The sequence below is a fragment of the Perca flavescens genome, chromosome 2, assembly GCF_004354835.1.
Source record: "Perca flavescens isolate YP-PL-M2 chromosome 2, PFLA_1.0, whole genome shotgun sequence".
In the NCBI taxonomy this organism is placed as follows: Eukaryota; Metazoa; Chordata; class Actinopteri; order Perciformes; family Percidae; genus Perca; species Perca flavescens.
The window spans coordinates 5,494,778-5,513,877 of NC_041332.1; the positions used below are offsets into that span (position 1 = coordinate 5,494,778).

The following is a 19,100-nucleotide window of genomic DNA, read 5'->3' on the forward strand; positions in this document are numbered from 1 at the left end:
TAAGCTAGTGGTGGGTGCGTCAGACAGAGTTAGATGAGAAGAGTATGTATGGACTTATCTAACTTTAGGGGACACGGTGAATAAGACAAAGTCCCAATAAGTCGGTATGTACCTTTAAGAAGCACTTACACATACCTCATTTCCATTTTCACTGTCTCTATTCTGAATCACCCTCCCAATCAAAGTCAACAGTGCAAACAAAGACGAATGTGTTCACTGGCAGTCCAGCTCCGGATGGGTAATCCACGGCCAGATCTTCAACACGTCCTGTGGCGTGCGGCTGTGAACCAGCATCAGGTCCCTGTAGACGCACGGGTTGTTCCTGTACTTCTCCTCGATGTCAAACGTCTTAAAGCCGCTGTGATTCTCCGGAACCAGGCCCAGCTTTTTCAAACACATCCCTGTGTAGACATCGTCAATGGGATACAACGCTACCTGCCGAGAAACGTTGTGAAGGCGTAGCGCCAACTCCCCAGAGTACAGATACCCTCCGCCTCCTGCGTACACCGGGTAATGCCCCGTGAATACACTCTCTGGGACAAAGTACTTCAGTTTCCGATCTCGTTGCGGACCGGCGTCCTTAATAACGTCACCTATGAACAGATCCTTGGCCTTGATGTCGGACAGGCCTTCCAGGAGTTCAATAATTCGGAAGGTGTTGACGAAGACATCGTCGTCTCCCTTGAGGACGTACCGAGCGTGGGGACAGCTTTGGCTGAACCACTCCAGGAACAGGACGTCCTTCAGGGTGAGGTTGAAGAAGGTGTCCCTGTAGTCCCACAGGAGGAGGTCTTTGTGCAGCTTTGCCTCATGGCCCAGCATCCCCAGCAGGTCGGGGAAGTGGTCCACGGGCAACGCGTTGCCCAGCAAGAACACCGTCGCCACCGTGCGGTTGGCTACGGTGCCCGCGCGGCCCCATGTTTCACGGATTGCTTGCCGCCGGTCGAAGTGCGGGATCAGTGACTTGACCACGAGCAGCAGGAAGGGTTTCTGGTCGCAAACATGCGGCTGGTTTATCAGCATGGGGTACGTCCTGCAGCGCATGTGCAGGAGGAAATCCTGGAAGCGGTGCGGCAGGGTGTTGTAGTCCGAGATCTGCGTGGCGACTCTGTAGTCCGGTTCGCAGGGGTTGACTGGCCCCGTGTCGTTCAGCCAATCAGGCAGCTCGATGAGAGAGTCACTGGAGAGCACAGGGCAGGGTTATTACAGTCAAATAAAACCAAACTAATCAGTGAAAAATATGTTTAGTAGGGCTTCAACTAACAATTCTTTTCTGGATGAATGGATTAGTTGTTTGGTCTCTAAAATGTCAGAAACTGGTGAAAAATGTGGATCGTTTCCCAAAAAGCCCAAAATGACGTCGACAAATGTCTTGTTTTATCCCCAACTTAAATATAAATATATAAATATAAATTATGTTTTGTGTGGATGTGTCGAAGTTGTGTTCGATGTTCTATGTTGCTGCAGAACAGGAACCTGCTGTAAACCAGTTTTTAAACTGAGCCAGGCCCGTTTCATTGTAACTTAATTGTTGCTTTTAAAATTTTCCTGTAAAAATGGAATGAAAATATGTATTAAAGGAGTGAAGAAACTAGAAAATATTCACATTAAACAAGCTAGAATGAGAAAATCTTTACCGATTAATCTTTTTAAAAGTTAATTTAATAGTTGACAACAAATTGATCAATCTTTGCAGCTCTGATTTTTAGTCAACTGAAACTAAATAAAAATTAAAACCTTTGAGAAAAACTAAAACTAAACTGAAACTATAGTGCCAGTTTAAAAAACTAATAAAATAAACACAAATTATTTCATCATTATTTTAGTTTTTTACAGAAAGTGAACGAACTTGACATTGACATTCCAGGAGATGTGCGGCATTTGCTTCTAGTCGGACACTAACATAGAGTAAAGATTAAACATTAAACATGCTGGCCATTCTCCAACTATGCATTCTGTTTGTATATTTAGTTAGAAAGTTAGTTTTATAAGTCTTAATCTTTTTCGCCTGGACCCTTTCCTATGTTTTTGTGTCTAAGTGACTGATGCGAACAACAGTCTCTGGGTCGTCTTTCCACTTTTCCAACCATCGCAAGTCTAGCTTTGGTTGAAATTAACACATAGTTTACTGATTTACATGTGAAAATATGTTGGCTCTATACACGCTAAAAGTATTGCTTTTATAAATGGAGTCTGGTGGGTTTAGCGAAGGTCTCAAAGAGGTTTTAAAGGTCTATCTCTGTAGGGATCCTTTCATAATGTTGTCAGACACTTAGAATATTAATCTGAGCCTGTCAGCGGCAAAAACAGAACTTTTAGTAGACCAAATTGACGATGCACATTTGCCCCCATTGGGTTACATTGTGCCGGTTACAGCGATCACGCTGAATACTGGACCACTTGTAAAGATTGTCACAAAGACAGGAAAATAGAGCGAAAAAAGAGACGGTAGTTACACTTTAAACTAAATATATAAACTCTAAAACTAAACTTTTCTGAAAAACAGAAACTAAACAAAAACTAGCAAACACACTCTCAAAACTAACTAAAACTGAAATCATAAAACCAAAAATAAAATAAAATAAAAACTGATTGAAATCCAAAGCTATAACAACCTTGGCAGAGAGTTGATGATGGGGTTGTAGATCAAGTCCAGGCGCTGCTGCTCCTTGTTCCAGAAATATTTGCTTGGCACCGGTTGTCGCCAAAACCTCTTGGACGGGATTCGAACCTTCGGGCGGTCGCTTTTGTCCTGCCCGAGGTTCCAGGACACGCCCACTAGGAAGAAGATGACGACGTTGAGCATCATCGTCGCGCAGAGCACCCTCACTTTCCTGCGGGCCACAGGCATGTTGCCTCCCCTCTGCATCTACACAACAGACAACAGATACAGAAAATTAGAGCTGCAAAGATGAATGGATCAGTTTGTTTGTCCTTCAGTGTTGTGTTAGCATTTTTAATACTTTTAATACTGTTAGGTTTCCCTTCTGTTTTCTGCCCAAGGACTACATATGAAAATTAGCTTATAGATAACTCTGGTACTGCTAAGGAGCTGTGCATTGTCCCTGTCAAATAAATAAATAAAAAGTTGTCAAGTTAAAGTTGAAAATCGTTAATCGGATTGAGTAAAGTATTCTCTGATTCCAGCTTCATAAATGTGAATATTGTTCTAGTTTCTTCTAGGGATGCACCAAATCCAGGATTTGGCTTCGGATTCGGACGAATATTGGGCTTTTTGACGGGGGTTTGGTTTCTGCCCAAACCTTAGAATTTTTTCCCAGTGAACCAAACCCTACGCTTGCACTACACGCACTACGCTGGTCACCGTAATGACGGCGCCGTTGATTACAGGAAGGTGTTTACGTAGGTGGAGCGTTCAATGCAGTAGGCTGGGAGAAAGTGGACGTGGAACTGGTGAGCAGAAAAAGTTGTTGTTTGGCAGGACTTTCAGTCAAAAGAAGGCCATTCAAGTTCAGCTACGTGTTCAATTTGCAATGGCAATTTGTCTGGTGGTGGCGAGGACCCTAAACTATACACAACATGACCGCTGTTACAACATTTGATAAGAAACATTCGAAAGAATACGAGTTGTGCATGAAGGAATCTACAGACAGCAGCCTGAATGCAGCAACTTCAGGTGTTAGGATTCGGTATTTGGTGTCGGATTCGGCAGAATCTTAACCAGTGGATTCGGTATTCGGCCGAACCCCAAAAATCTGGATTCGGTGCATCCCTGGTGTCTTCGCTCCGCTGTGACAGTAAGCTGAATATCTTTGAGTTGTGGACAAAACAAGACATTTGAGGACGTCGTCTTGGGCTTTTTGGGAAACACTGATCCACATTTTTCACAATTTTTTGACACTTTAGAGACCAAACAACTCATCCAGGAAATAATAAACAGATTAACTCAAAAATATATACTGTATAACCTTTGTTTTTTCAAGAAGGGCCATTGAGAGAAAGCTCTCTTTTCCAATGAGGCCATCATTAGCGCACATATAAAAAGAAATAAAAAAACCCAATCCCAATTACAGTACAAATAAATAATTTGATCATAAAACAATACCCAAATTACAATATGTGAAAAATGAATGAAGGAACAATCACGAAATGTACATGTAAACAATAACAACAAATGAGAATCAGTGATGTAGGCGAATAAGAGGGCAGTCCCTATGTAACACATTTTCAAGCATCCTCTTGAACGTCCCAATGGAAACGAGTTGTTCCGATCCAGTTCCATCCGTCAGGAGCGTAAAAAATAAAAATAATAGTTGCAGAAAATCACTGAAAATCAACAAGAAACTCAAGCTCAAATCTCCAGAGTTAGGACTTACAACGAAGCCGGGATATAAAGGGACATTTGGAAACATCAACCCTGAAGCTTTTAGCCAGAATGAGAACGGAAGAATCTGGTACAGCAGCAGTTCAACGGGAACTTGATTCCCCCCCACCCCCAGAGCTCAGACCGGCAGCACACAAGGCCACATTTCTATCTCTAATCCTGCAAGAACGGGCTCATGACTGAAACTCTTTTTCCTCTGCATCCCCTCCTTACTCCCTCCTCCTCCGTCAGACGGGAATCACACGTTTCCAATTTAGCCGTGCGCATGACGCCAGTTTCCTGGCAGCAGTCTTTGTCATCGTGTGCTGATTGCGCACACAAATACACAAATACACAAATACACACACACACACACACACACACACACAGAAAAACAACCTTGGTTTTTCTTCAACAGGAGGTTGATAATAAAGCAAAACTAAGTTTTTCAGTTACTTAAATACAGGGTGTGATTTGTGAAGAAAGCCAAATTAAATCCCCCTTCCAATACCATATTAAATAAAGCCACTCGGCCGGCCATGCCAAAACACTTACTTACTGTATGAACTTCAATATTCAATTGAAAATAATCTCAGAATGAAATAACGTGGTGTCAACATAAAACGCAGCGCTTTCAGTTCACTTCGCCGCGAAATCTAAATACTTTCACCCAGGAAACGCTTGTACAGTGTTGTAATCCAAACTACGATCTTTTTCCTAAACTAAATTAGTCGTTTTAGTGCCTAAACTTAACTGTCATCTCCGCATGCTGCTCACTTTTTCTGGCTAAACTCCACTACCATCCACGGCCCCTGAAAGGGACCGTCATCTGGCGGTGCCTGTAGCCGGCTCACAGTCACCTATTGGCGGCTAAACAACTACCGCTGGTAGCCGGTGTCCTGGAGCTCTGTAGCGGCTAAATACAACAAGCAACTACTGCACAGATTGTATTGTTCTACCGCACTATAGACTGTTCAGGTTACAGCGCTTTACTTAGTTTAAAATACTTCTATTTTAGGAATATAATATAAGGTCTATTGGTGAAGTAGCATTCATCCCTTTGAGAGGGGGGAGTACCCTTTTTTTGGGATAAAAATAATTCAGCAGAGGCAGGGATATGTAGACCGGCAAATCTTACCCTTCTTAACCCTAGTGTTGTCTTCTCGTCGACATGCAATTTTTCGTTTTCGTGGGTCAAAATTTAAAACTAAAATTGGTCGACAATTTTTCTCACTTTTGTGAGGGTTTTGTCCCTTTTTTCCAAGTTTTTTGTCACTTTTTCCGATGTTTTTGTTGTGGGTTTTTTTGCGCTTTCTCTACGTTTTTGTTCTTTTTTTCCCACTTTTTTTAAATATATATTTTTTTAAGATATTTTGACCATTTATTTCAATGTTCTTGTATGATTCATTTTTTCAAAATGCTATAAAATTGAATAAAACACCCAAATTTAATGAAAGTAGTGAACTGATCATTTATTTTACGGAACCATCCACGTAATTATTTTATTTTTGTAGTTGAAAGAAACCCAAATTTTCTGATATGGAAAGGGAAACTGGAGGGTTAAATACAGTACAGGCCAAAAGTTTGGACACACCTTCTTATTCAATGTGTTTCTTTATTTTCATGACTATTTACATTGTAGATTCTCACTTCACAGGTGTGCTTTTTCAGGGTTAATTAGTGGAAGTTTTTCACCTTATTAATAAAAAAAGCAAAGGGTGGCTACTTTTAAGAATCTAAAATATAATATATAATAATAATAAATATAATAATGTTTAGTTATTTCACACTTTTTTGTTAAGTACATAATTCCATATGTGTTCAGTCATAGTTTGGATGCCTTCAGTGAGAATCTACAATGTAAATAGTCATGAAAATCAAAAAGGAAACGCATTGAATGAGAAGGTGTGTCCAAACTTCTGGCCTGTACTGTACATGTAGAAACTTTACAGTGTTGAGTGACTGCTGGGATTTGTTTTGGTTGAGGTAAACCGTGGTAACCGTGTTTCCATTTCCCCCCCAAGATACAGCTTGGCTTCTTTTTACCGTGGCACAGGAACGGGAGTCAGTTATAGGCCACAAAAACTTGAGTTGCCCGCTCCTCATTTGCATAAAATCAAATCTATGCAAGTCAGGAAGCGTCCAGCTCGACTTGCCACCTCCAGAAAACTCCTGAAAATCTTTTAAACTAACAGTTGTTGATCTAAAATGAAGAATCAATGAAATAATCAATAGATCTCCAGAAAGAATCGTACAAAAGCTCCAATTTAAATCTTGTGTTTGCCAGAAATGTGCTCATACGTTTCTTGGAAATATGTCATTCAGCATTAAAAAGCATTACAAATTTGGACCGAAATGACTAAGTAATATGAACTCATGGAATATTTAGTCCCTCACTGATATACATTTATTTGTCTCTTGTAGTATTTAGGAATACATGTCTATCAGGTCTAGGGTTGCAAAATTCCAGGAATTTTTAAAGTTGGAAACTTTCCATGAGAATTAATGGGAATTAACGGGAACAAACGGGAATTAATGGGAATAAACTGAATATTTGTAATATTGCTTGTTATAATATTTTTTGTCTATAACAGGGAACTTAAACGTACAATATGTAACTTTCTGCCGCTAGGGGTCTCCCAACCAAAACAATGGACGGTAAAACTGGATTTTTGATGACATTGGGAAGTTGCGTGGAATTATGGGAGTTTTTAGTGTTAAACACCTTCGCTGCCGGTTAGAATGCATCAGTTCACGGACGAGTTTACCCATTCAAGTGTATTGACGTTACGTTTATTCATGTTATTGTAATAAAATAGCTGCAGTTTCCCCAACATAATTACGTTTTTCTTGATTAGATTTTTATTTGAGAGATGTAGCTAGAGATGTAGCTAGCTACCTCTATGGATGGCCGCTGTTGTGACTCGGTGCTGGGTCTGATAATATTTTCCCGACGTTTAATTAAACTGCTGTTAGCGTCGTAAGTGCCAGGCACTGGAGATAAGTTCTGGCCCGGGGGATGCTGTAATGAAAGTAGCTGGCTGATAGCTGACTGGGGGCTAACGGTAACTAGCTAGCTATATGTCCCGGGGCTGTTGTCAGCTGTCATCCCGACTGAGTCTCTCTGCGCCGGGGGAGTGAGGCAGACAGACCGGGGTGTGCTACTTTGGATAAATTAGCATTAGATTAATCGTCTATCTATACAGCTAACGTTAACGTTACTAGTGAAGTTATTCGTGGGTTAGCTCAGTCCTGTTAGCTGTGGTCGAAACAGTCATACTAAAAATAACTGTATTAGCTTGTTGAACGATGTTGTAACTTCATAATGTTACCCACAAAGCTTTAGCATCAATGTTAGCTAGCACATTGTAGTAACGTCAAGCTGGTATCGATATTGAACTTTCAAAATAGATAAGGTCTCTGTTGTATTACTGTGATAAAAAGTGGGATGTAATTAATCACAAAATGATGCTGTATGGCAAAAAAAAGCAGTATTGCGGTTACAAGTATTTTTTTTTTTCTGTGACATAGTATGATTTACAATTACTCCTGAACGTATCATCTTGGTGCCAGTGTTCTGACGGAAGTTAGAGTAACTGGAGGGTGAAAGGTTATATGACGCCACTGACGGGCGACTAAAGGAAATGTGCCGTGTCTGAAAATAAAATAACAGATTTCTCTGGGTTTGACATTTGGTGGAAACATTTGGGATAGTGTAAGACAGACCCGTCGCCAGACCTCAGTCTTAAGGGGGGCATATGAAATGCATGGGAGGGCACACTTATTATTAGCCTACAGTACGTATACTTAAAATAATCGTATACTCTATTCGCACAGCACGTAATCATCACGTTAAACATAACCAACAGCAATATGACCAGATAGCCTATAGCCTACACCACATTACATAGAAGCAATTTTATGAATATCCATAAAACACTTGATTATACAACATATTAGATGTAACACCAGTAGCATCTCTCAAACATTGCATTTTAAAGCAGTCAACAGAGAGATATGCATTGCCATGAGACACGCACGTACACACACACACACACACACACACACACACACACACTTTGAACCTACCGGTACTCTCTCCAGTTCCTCCTGTCAGTACAGCGGGAAGCGGCATTTCTCCGAGCAGAACCTCCTCATCAAAGTGTCCTTCCACTCGGAGTTAAACTTATGAGTGAGGTCCTTTTCAAAAGCAAGCTGAATCAGCTGGGCCTTGCGTTTGTGCAGCATACTGCGCCGATGGTCTGAGAAGACGCTTTTGAGCGTGGAAAATGAGTTTTCACACATTGCTGTGGAAGCTCCTAAAGTTAGGGCAAGGGTGTAGGCTGTGAGAACAGTCGGCATAGCCTGGAGTGCACAGTTGAATGTGCTGAGGATGTTAGCTATTGTCCATTTTCCATCTTCGGGGGGAACCGGGGTGTCAGTCATTTTCTTCACCAGGAACTCACGAGCCACAGTATATTCAGATTCAACCACTTCAGTTCCAGCTTATACCAGGAGAGGGGTTACCTTTGATGGGTCCAGGAAATTATCCTCGGCCTCTGGGTTCAAAGCAGCCAGTGCGCCAATGAGCTCGCTACTGCGCTCTCCAAAACGCGCATTCATCTCTCCTTGCACAGCATCGATAACATTGTAAAACAATCTCATGAACTCAGTCTTTTCGTCTATGTCACTTTGTGGCTGACCAACTGTTTTCTTCAACTGCAAATCCGCGAAGGTTCTTGTTAATTGTGCGTCTTCTCTTGCTTGGACCAGGGTCGGTCACCGGCACAGCCTTGGTGGCCGATGCTGGAGGAGCGCAGAGATCCCACAGTGCAGAAAACTCGTTTTCTGTGCGCAGTGTCTCCACGCAGTCAGAAGCGCTGTTCACAAGTGTCACCGCAGTGAACAAGTCCATATCTTCGGCCTGTAGTAGTCTGTTAGGCGGCTCAAAAAGTGACAACAGTTTCATAACAAGGTGCCCAATTAAAAGAAAACTGCGCTGCGTAATGGCACGAAGCAGCCCCGTAGCCTCAACGCGCACCTCCGCTCCAAGGCCTCGTGTGTTTTCCACCTCGGTCAGTAATGTGGATATGTCCTGAAAACTCTTCACCACAACTTTGACCATTGCCAAGTGGCCAGTCCATCTCTGGTCCAAGAGACGTTTCAGGGTATCGCCTTTGTACAGAATAGCCACGGTTGGCTTCCTGATGAAGTTGTACAGCATGTTGCATACACCAAAAAAATCATCGACAGCTGCTTCGCTGGACATCGCATGAATCACAACGAGATGAAGTTGGTGATTAAAGCAGTGAGTATATGGTATGTTACGATCCAGCTTGTTTTGGAGCAATTTCTGCACACCACCATGCCTGCCAGACATGAGTGATGCGCCATCATAAACCTGACTCAGGATTTTGTCCGTGCTGAGTCCGGCGCTGGTGAGCTCATCAATGATGACACCTGTCAGAGCCTCTGCATCACCTTTCTCAGATGTGGCCATTACCAAGAGGCGCTCACACACACCATAGTTTTCGTCAACAAAACGCACAACTACAGATATATTTTCTTGGCCTAAAGGATCCCGTGTGCCATCCACTTTAATTGAATACCAGCTATCGCCGACTTCACTATCTCTTCTGTCACGAGTTTGCTCATCATTTCGATAATCTCTTTTTGTATCTGTGGGCTGGTATAGCGTGCATTCTGTGGGATTGTTTTTGTAATCCTTGTCAGTTCGGGATCTTTGCGCATGGTGTACTCAAAGAGAGACAAAAACAGCCCCATGGAGCTATTATCATCTAGCACACTGGCAAAACCAGAATTATCTCCACGCAACGGCAACTGATTCACCACTAAAAACTCCAGCATATCAATTACGGCTGACATGTAGTATATGTTGCGAGCCAGTTGCTCTGAATTTAAGAGAGTGGAAATCTCTTTTCCTGTCTCTCTACGTTTTTCTGAATCTCTCCACATTGCTTCACATGCTAAATGTTCTTTTGAAGCTGCATGCTTATTTAAGCCCTTGCCTGTTTCGATTGCATGTTTCCAATCATTGAATCCCTTAATGGAGAAGGTCGCGTCCGATGATGCAGATTTGAATTTCCTGCAGGCATAACAAAATGCGGAGTCCTTTTCCACCGAGTACTCAAGCCAGGCCCTGTTCAAATACCAGCTAGAGGAAAATTATCGCTTTTTTGAACCAAACATTTTAACTGGATATTTCGTCAACACAACCTGTTTGGGTTTGTCTGTGCCGAGGTCACTCACACCCACTGATTCAACAGGCAGTTGTTGTGGCCCAAATGCTGCCCCAGTCGCGGTTGCACTTGACCTGCCAGGCCCAGGGTCGGGCTCCACGGAGCTAGCATCAGGCTCAGACTGTCGTCCAGGGTCTCCTTCTCCAACATCAGGCGTCGGTGTCGTTTCAATTGTGGCAGAGGAGACTGTTGGTGGGCTTTTCAACCACTTACGGATATCCATCTTCTTATATACTGTCTATGATCTGAAGCGAGTAAGCGAAAACTCATCCAGTTTTTAAAAATTCGCTGTTGAGCGGCTACACTGACGTAGGCAACGTCACGTACGTAACCTAACGTTCTTTTTAGTAAGGCCGTGATAGGCTGTTGCAGTGTAGATTCCCATCAATCAAACAAAATCACACCATTGTCTCTTTATATATTAATGTTTTAATGATAAAGAATGCAACATTAATGCAACACAAAATTAGCAACTATGATAATATAAAATTACTGTATTTTTTAAGAGATCTGTGCCTCAAGTGGGGGGGGCACAAGCATTTTTGGGGGCGGGCCCGGCCCCCTATGGCCCGCCCATAGCGACGGGTGTGGTGTAAGAACACCATCCATCCATCCATCCATCCATCCATCCATCCATCTTCGTCCGCTTATCCGGTGTCGGGTCGCGGCGGGAGCAGCTCCAGCAGGGGACCCTAAACTTCCCTTTCCCGAGCAACATTAACCAGCTCCGACTGGGGGATCCCGAGGCGTTCCCAGGCCAGGTTGGAGATATAATCCCTCCACCTAGTCCTGGGTCTTCCCCGAGGCCTCCTCCCAGCTGGACGTGCCTGGAACACCTCCCTAGGGAGGCGCCCAGGGGGCATCCTTACCAGATGCCCGAACCACCTCAACTGGCTCCTTTCGACGCAAAGGAGCAGCGGCTCTACTCCGAGCTCCTCACGGATGACTGAGCTTCTCACCCTATCTCTAAGGGAGACACCAGCCACCCTCCTGAGGAAACCCATTTCGGCCGCTTGTACCCTGGATCTCGTTCTTTCGGTCATGACCCAGCCTTCATGACCATAGGTGAGGGTAGGAACGAAAACTGACCGGTAGATCGAGAGCTTTGCCTTCTGGCTCAGCTCTCTTTTCGTCACAACGGTGCGATAGATTGAATGCAATACCGCACCCGCTGCGCCGATTCTCCGACCAATCTCCCGCTCCATTGTCCCCTCACTCGCGAACAAAACCCCAAGGTACTTGAACTCCTTCAAGACCAATAAACTCATGTTGCTCCACCTGCCCAAAGGCTGAAGGCCAACTTATGCTTCTGGGTTAAATCAACACCATGGTACGTACATAGTAACCCGTAGATACTGACCCTACGACTTCCACCGCTCAAGAAATGTAACTACACGTCGAGGTGACGCACGTTCCTCGGCCCTAGCTTGGTAGCGATGCGTTTCCTGCCATGGAGACGTTTATGTTCAACGCATCGTTTGTTGTAGTATTTTCCGAAACACCACGGGGCGTACAGACAAAATAATCTTTCAATAAGCCAGAACTCCGTTGTAGAGTACTAGTAGTACAGTAAAGGAAAGCAGTATACTGTTGTATGTCATTTTATATGTCCCATATGGTCTAGCGGTTAGGATTCCTGGTTTTCACCCAGGTGGCTGGGTTCAACTCCCGGTATGGGAAATATTCTCTAATGGTGCCTCAGAGGGTTGTCCTCCAGGCCACAAATTTGGTGATTTGGTCAAAAGGGTCATTGAGCAAGACCGATAAGCTCATGTTGCTCCACTTGCACAAAGGCTGAAGGCCAACTTATGCTTCTGGGTTAAATCAACACCATGGTACGTACATAGTAACCCGTAAATACTGACCCTACGACTTCCACCGCTCAAAAAATCTAACTACACGTCGAGGTGACGCACGTTCCTCGGCCGTGGCATGGTAGCGTTGCGTTTCCTGCCATGGAGACGTTTATGTTCAACGCATCGTTCGTTGTAGTATTTTCCGAAACACCACGGGGCGTACAGACAAAATAATCTTTCAATAAGCAAGAACTCCGTTGTAGAGTACTAGTAGTACAGTAAAGGAAAGCAGTATACTGTTGTATGTCATTTTATATGTCCCATATGGTCTAGCGGTTAGGATTCCTGGTTTTCACCCAGGTGGCCCGGGTTCAACTCCCGGTATGGGAAAAATTCTCTAATGGTGCCACAGAGGGTCGTCCTCCAGGCCATGAAGTTTGTGATTTGGTCGAAAGGGTCATTGAGCAAGACTGATAAACTCCAAGGTACTTGAACTCCTTCACTTGGGATAAGAACACAACTCATAAAAATATATAACATAGGTATGGTAATTTTTAGACATTTTAAAGCAGAAATGTTACATATTGAACCTTTAAATGTACTTTAACATATTGCAGCATAATCTTGGTTAAAACAACCTGATTTAAATATAACCAGTTTATTCCCTTTAATTCCCATGAAAGTTTCCAAAGTGTAATGTTTCCAAAATTCCCCAGCTAAACTTTCCAAGGAAAGTTTCCGGAAATTTATTGGAGAATTTCCGCCCCTTTGCAACCCTAATCAGGACGCCTTGTTGTTACCTGTGCCTGGTGTGGAGATGACGTCGGTTCAGAGCGCTCCGGGCCGGACGTGTTGCAGCTGCAGGCTGGAGAAGGACGCCTCCATCAAGAACCAGGGTGCTGTTTCTGGAGCCATCTGACAGTTTAACACAAAGACACGTTAAAGGTCCGGTAGGTAGGATGGTGAAGATCAAGGACTTAGCCAAAAGATTCAACAACTTCCCCTTTCCGCTAAAACCCAAAATGGTCTCCCAAGACCCTCCCCCCACAAGAGAGAATGAATGCGTGTGCAATGATTGACACGCAGTTAGACAGGCAAAGGCCAATTTATGCTTCTGGGTTAAATCAACACCATAGTACATACGTAGGAACCCGTAGATACTGACCCTACAACTTGCATTCTCCAAAAAATGTAACTACACGTCACGGCGACGCACGTTCCTTGGCCGTGGCTTGGTAGCGTTGCATTTCCCCCCAACTCGTCTCCGTGGCAGGAGATGTTCAACACATCGTTCGTTGCAGTATTTTCCGCAACACCAGGTGCCGTAAAGACAAAATAATCTTTCAATAAGCCAGAACTTTGTGGTAGAGTACTAGTAGCACAGTAAAGGAAGGCAGGATGCCTGGCAACAGCATTTCACATTACAAGTCCCATATGGTCTAGCGGTTAGGATTCCTGGTTTTCACCCCGGTGGCCTGGGTTCAACTCCCGGTATGGGAAATATTCTGTAATGGTGCCTCAGAGGGTTGTCCTCCAGGCCACAAAGTTGGTGATTTGGTCAAAAGGGTCATTGAGCAAGACCAATAAACTCATGTTGCTCCACCTGCACAAAGGCTGAAGGCCAATTTATGCTTCTGGGTTAAATCAACACCATGGTACGTACATAATAACCCGTAGATACTGAAACTATGACTTCCACCGCTCAAAAAATCGAACTACACGTCGAGGTGACGCACGTTCCTCGGCCGTGGCATGGTAGCGTTGCGTTTCCTGCCATGGAGACTTTAATGTTCAACACATCGTTCGTTGTAGTATTTTCCGAAACACCACGGGGCGTACAGACAAAATAATCTTTCAATAAGCCAGAACTCTGTTGTAGAGTACTAGTAGTACAGTAAAGGAAAGCAGTATACTGTTGTATGTCATTTTATATGTCCCATATGGTCTAGCGGTTAGGATTCCTGGTTTTCACCCAGGTGGCCCGGGTTCAACTCCCGGTATGGGAAATATTCTCTAATGGTGCCTCAGAGGGTTGTCCTCCAGGCCACAAATTTGGTGATTTGGTCAAAAGGGTCATTGAGCAAGACCGATAAACTCATGTTGCTCCACTTGCACAAAGGCTGAAGGCCAACTTATGCTTCTGGGTTAAATCAACACCATGGTACGTACATAGTAACCCGTAGATACTGACCCTACGACTTCCACCGCTCAAGAAATGTAAATACACGTCGATGTGACGCACGTTCCTCGGCCCTTGCTTGGTAGCGTTGCGTTTCCTGCCATGGAGACGTTTATGTTCAACGCATCGTTTGTTGTAGTATTTTCCGAAATACCACGGGGCGTACAGACAAAATAATCTTTCAATAAGCCAGAACTCCGTTGTAGAGTACTAGTAGTACAGTAAAGGAAAGCAGTATACTGTTGTATGTCATTTTATATGTCCCATGTGGTCTAGCGGTTAGGATTCCTGGTTTTCACCCAGGTGGCCGGGTTCAACTCCCGGTATGGGAAATATTCTCTAATGGTGCCTCAGAGGGTCGTCCTCCAGGCCACAAATTTGGTGATTTGGTCAAAAGGGTCATTGAGCAAGACCGATAAACTCATGTTGCTCCACCTGCACAAAGGCTGAAGGCCAACTTATGCTTCTGGGTTAAATCAACACCATGGTACGTACATAGTAACCCGTAGATACTGACCCTACGACTTCCACCGCTCAAAAAATCTAACTACCCGTCGAGGTGACGCACGTTCCTCGGCCGTGGCATGGTAGCGTTGCGTTTCCTGCCATGGAGACGTTTATGTTCAACGCATCGTTCGTTGTAGTATTTTCCGAAACACCACGGGGCGTACAGACAAAATAATCTTTCAATAAGCAAGAACTCTGTTGTAGAGTACTAGTAGTACAGTAAAGGAAAGCAGTATACTGTTGTATGTCATTTTATATGTCCCATATGGTCTAGCGGTTAGGATTCCTGGTTTTCACCCAGGTGGCCCGGGTTCAACTCCCGGTATGGGAAATATTCTCTAATGGTGCCTCAGAGGGTTGTCCTCCAGGCCACAAATTTGGTCAAAAGGGTCATTGAGCAAGACCGATAAACTCATGTTGCTCCACCTGCCCAAAGGCTGAAGGCCAACTTATGCTTCTGGGTTAAATCAACACCATGGTACGTACATAGTAACCCGTAGATACTGACCCTACGACTTCCACCGCTCAAGAAATGTAACTACACGTCGAGGTGACGCACGTTCCTCGGCCCTAGCTTGGTAGCGTTGCGTTTCCTGCCATGGAGACGTTTATGTTCAACGCATCGTTTGTTGTAGTATTTTCCGAAACACCACGGGGCGTACAGACAAAATAATCTTTCAATAAGCCAGAACTCCGTTGTAGAGTACTAGTAGTACAGTAAAGGAAAGCAGTATACTGTTGTATGTCATTTTATATGTCCCATATGGTCTAGCGGTTAGGATTCCTGGTTTTCACCCAGGTGGCTGGGTTCAACTCCCGGTATGGGAAATATTCTCTAATGGTGCCTCAGAGGGTTGTCCTCCAGGCCACAAATTTGGTGATTTGGTCAAAAGGGTCATTGAGCAAGACCGATAAACTCATGTTGCTCCACTTGCACAAAGGCTGAAGGCCAACTTATGCTTCTGGGTTAAATCAACACCATGGTACGTACATAGTAACCCGTAGATACTGACCCTACGACTTCCACCGCTCAAAAAATCTAACTACACGTCGAGGTGACGCACGTTCCTCGGCCGTGGCATGGTAGCGTTGCGTTTCCTGCCATGGAGACGTTTATGTTCAACGCATCGTTTGTTGTAGTATTTTCTGAAACACCACGGGGCGTACAGACAAAATAATCTTTCAATAAGCCAGAACTCCGTTGTAGAGTACTAGTAGTACAGTAAAGGAAAGCAGTATACTGTTGTATGTCATTTTATATGTCCCATATGGTCTAGCGGTTAGGATTCCTGGTTTTCACCCAGGTGGCCGGGTTCAACTCCCGGTATGGGAAATATTCTCTAACGGTGCCTCAGAGGGTTGTCCTCCAGGCCACAAATTTGGTGATTTGGTCAAAAGGGTCATTGAGCAAGACCGATAAACTCATGTTGCTCCACCTGCACAAAGGCTGAAGGCCAACTTATGCTTCTGGGTTAAATCAACACCATGGTACGTACATAGTAACCCGTAGATACTGACCCTACGACTTCCACCGCTCAAAAAATCTAACTACCCGTCGAGGTGACGCACGTTCCTCGGCCCTGGCTTGGTAGCGTTGCGTTTCCTGCCATGGAGACGTTTATGTTCAACGCATCGTTTGTTGTAGTATTTTCCGAAACACCACGGGGCGTACAGACAAAATAATCTTTCAATAAGCCAGAACTCCGTTGTAGAGTACTAGTAGTACAGTAAAGGAAAGCAGTATACTGTTGTATGTCATTTTATATGTCCCATATGGTCTAGCGGTTAGGATTCCTGGTTTTCACCCAGGTGGCTGGGTTCAACTCCCGGTATGGGAAATATTCTCTAATGGTGCCTCAGAGGGTCGTCCTCCAGGCCACAAATTTGGTGATTTGGTCAAAAGGGTCATTGAGCAAGACCGATAAACTCATGTTGCTCCACTTGCACAAAGGCTGAAGGCCAACTTATGCTTCTGGGTTAAATCAACACCATGGTACGTACATAGTAACCCGTAGATACTGACCCTACGACTTCCACCGCTCAAAAATGTAACTACCCGTCGTGTGACGACGTTCCTCGGCCCTGGCTTGGTAGCGTTGCGTTTCCTGCCATGGAGACGTTTATGTTCAACGCATCGTTTGTTGTAGTATTTTCCGAAATACCACGGGGCGTACAGACAAAATAATCTTTCAATAAGCCAGAACTCTGTTGTAGAGTACTAGTAGTACAGTAAAGGAAAGCAGTATACTGTTGTATGTCATTTTATATGTCCCATATGGTCTAGCGGGATTCCTGGTTTTCACCCAGGTGGCGGGTTCAACTCCCGGTATGGGAAATATTCTAATGGGCCTCAGAGGGTTCCTCCAGGCCCAAATTTGGTGATTTGGTCAAAGGGTCATTGAGCAAGACTGATAAACTCATGTTGCTCCACCTGCACAAAGGCTGAAAGCCAACTTATGCTTCTGGGTTAAATCAACACCATGGTACGTACATAGTAACCCGTAGATACTGACCCTACGACTTCCACCGCTCAAAAAATCTAACTACACGTCGAGGTGACGCACGTTCCTCGGCCGTGGCATGGTAGCGTTGCGTTTCCTGCCATGGAGACGTTTATGTTCAACGCATCGTTTGTTGTAGTATTTTCCTGAAACACCACGGGCGTACAGACAAAATAATCTTTCAATAAGCCAGAACTCCGTTGTAGAGTACTAGTAGTACAGTAAAGGAAAGCAGTATACTGTTGTATGTCATTTTATATGTCCCATATGGTCTAGCGGTTAGGATTCCTGGTTTTAACCCAGGTGGCCAGGTTCAACTCCCGGTATGGGAAATATTCTCTAATGGTGCCTCAGAGGGTCGTCCTCCAGGCCACAAATTTGGTGATTTGGTCAAAAGGGTCATTGAGCAAGACTGATAAACTCATGTTGCTCCACCTCCACAAAGGCTGAAGGCCAACTTATGCTTCTGGGTTACAACACCATGGTACGTACATAGTAACCCGTAGATACTGACCCTACGACTTCCACCGCTCAAAAAATCTAACTACCCGTCGAGGTGACGCACGTTCCTCGGCCGTGCCATGGTAGCGTTGCGTTTCCTGCCATGGAGACGTTTATGTTCAACGCATCGTTTGTTGTAGTATTTTCCGAAACACCACGGGGCGTACAGACAAAATAATCTTTCAATAAGCCAGAACTCCGTTGTAGAGTACTAGTAGTACAGTAAAGGAAAGCAGTATACTGTTGTATGTCATTTTATATGTCCCATATGGTCTAGCGGTTAGGATTCCTGGTTTTCACCCAGGTGGCCGGGTTCAACTCCCGGTATGGGAAATATTCTCTAATGGTGCCTCAGAGGGTCGTCCTCCAGGCCACAAATTTGGTGATTTGGTCAAAAGGGTCATTGAGCAAGACCGATAAACTCATGTTGCTCCACCTGCACAAAGGCTGAAGGCCAACTTATGCTTCTGGGTTAAATCAACACCATGGTGCGTACATAGTAACCCGTAGATACTGACCCACGACTTCCACCGCTCAAAAAATGTAACTACCCGTCGAGGTGACGACGTTCCTCGGCCCTGGCATGGTAGCGTTGCGTTTCCTGCCATGGAGACGTTTATGTTCACGCATCGTTTGTTTGTAGTATTTTCCGAAACACCACGGGGCGTACAGACAAAATAATCTTTCAATAAGCCAGAACTCTGTTGTAGAGTACTAGTAGTACAGTAAAGGAAAGCAGTATACTGTTGTATGTCATTTTATATGTCCCATATGGTCTAGCGGTTAGGATTCCTGGTTTTCACCCAGGTGGCCGGGTTCAACTCCCGGTATGGGAAATATTCTCTAATGGTGCCTCAGAGGGTCGTCCTCCAGGCCACAAATTTGGTGATTTGGTCAAAAGGGTCATTGAGCAAGACCGATAAACTCATGTTGCTCCACCTGCACAAAGGCTGAAGGCCAACTTATGCTTCTGGGTTAAATCAACACCATGGTACGTACATAGTAACCCGTAGATACTGACCCTACGACTTC

The 19,100-nt window shown here is 44.2% G+C and overlaps 1 protein-coding gene and 11 non-coding genes across 12 annotated transcripts; 11 read left to right on the top strand and 1 right to left on the bottom strand.

Annotated features, from left to right (window-relative positions):
- Positions 1-59: 59 nt before the first annotated feature.
- Positions 60-13,209, bottom strand: b3gnt2a (UDP-GlcNAc:betaGal beta-1,3-N-acetylglucosaminyltransferase 2a). The gene is made up of 3 exons (XM_028564698.1): positions 13,181-13,209; positions 2,616-2,869; positions 60-1,180 (listed from the first exon to the last, which is right to left on the bottom strand). The coding sequence occupies exons 2-3, from the start codon at positions 2,867-2,869 to the stop codon at positions 214-216; spliced, it is 1,221 nt and encodes a 406-aa protein (XP_028420499.1). The 5' UTR covers positions 13,181-13,209; the 3' UTR covers positions 60-213.
- On the top strand, positions 12,194-12,264 carry trnae-uuc (transfer RNA glutamic acid (anticodon UUC)). Its single transcript has one exon. It is a non-coding gene; the product is annotated as a tRNA-Glu (tRNA).
- Positions 12,699-12,770, top strand: trnae-uuc (transfer RNA glutamic acid (anticodon UUC)). Its single transcript has one exon. It is a non-coding gene; the product is annotated as a tRNA-Glu (tRNA).
- A 599-nt stretch (positions 13,210-13,808) lies between the features above and the next one.
- trnae-uuc (transfer RNA glutamic acid (anticodon UUC)) lies at positions 13,809-13,880 on the top strand. The gene has a single exon. It is a non-coding gene; the product is annotated as a tRNA-Glu (tRNA).
- A 434-nt stretch (positions 13,881-14,314) lies between these two features.
- Positions 14,315-14,386, top strand: trnae-uuc (transfer RNA glutamic acid (anticodon UUC)). Its single transcript has one exon. It is a non-coding gene; the product is annotated as a tRNA-Glu (tRNA).
- Positions 14,387-14,820: 434 nt separating this feature from the next.
- Positions 14,821-14,891, top strand: trnae-uuc (transfer RNA glutamic acid (anticodon UUC)). Its single transcript has one exon. It is a non-coding gene; the product is annotated as a tRNA-Glu (tRNA).
- A 434-nt stretch (positions 14,892-15,325) lies between these two features.
- On the top strand, positions 15,326-15,397 carry trnae-uuc (transfer RNA glutamic acid (anticodon UUC)). Its single transcript has one exon. It is a non-coding gene; the product is annotated as a tRNA-Glu (tRNA).
- Positions 15,398-15,823: 426 nt separating this feature from the next.
- On the top strand, positions 15,824-15,894 carry trnae-uuc (transfer RNA glutamic acid (anticodon UUC)). Its single transcript has one exon. It is a non-coding gene; the product is annotated as a tRNA-Glu (tRNA).
- A 434-nt stretch (positions 15,895-16,328) lies between these two features.
- Positions 16,329-16,399, top strand: trnae-uuc (transfer RNA glutamic acid (anticodon UUC)). The gene has a single exon. It is a non-coding gene; the product is annotated as a tRNA-Glu (tRNA).
- A 434-nt stretch (positions 16,400-16,833) lies between these two features.
- On the top strand, positions 16,834-16,904 carry trnae-uuc (transfer RNA glutamic acid (anticodon UUC)). The gene has a single exon. It is a non-coding gene; the product is annotated as a tRNA-Glu (tRNA).
- Positions 16,905-18,330: 1,426 nt separating this feature from the next.
- Positions 18,331-18,401, top strand: trnae-uuc (transfer RNA glutamic acid (anticodon UUC)). The gene has a single exon. It is a non-coding gene; the product is annotated as a tRNA-Glu (tRNA).
- A 432-nt stretch (positions 18,402-18,833) lies between these two features.
- trnae-uuc (transfer RNA glutamic acid (anticodon UUC)) lies at positions 18,834-18,904 on the top strand. The gene has a single exon. It is a non-coding gene; the product is annotated as a tRNA-Glu (tRNA).
- Positions 18,905-19,100: the final 196 nt, after the last annotated feature.

Excerpts from the sequence above, each read along its gene's own strand:
- b3gnt2a (XM_028564698.1), bottom strand. The coding sequence starts at position 2,869 with ATGCAGAGGGGAGGCAACATGCCTGTGGCCCGCAGGAAAGTGAGGGTG. Across the intron at positions 1,181-2,615 it reads ATCATCAACTCTCTGCCAAG|TGACTCTCTCATCGAGCTGC; the intron begins GTTGTTATAGCT and ends TGTGCTCTCCAG.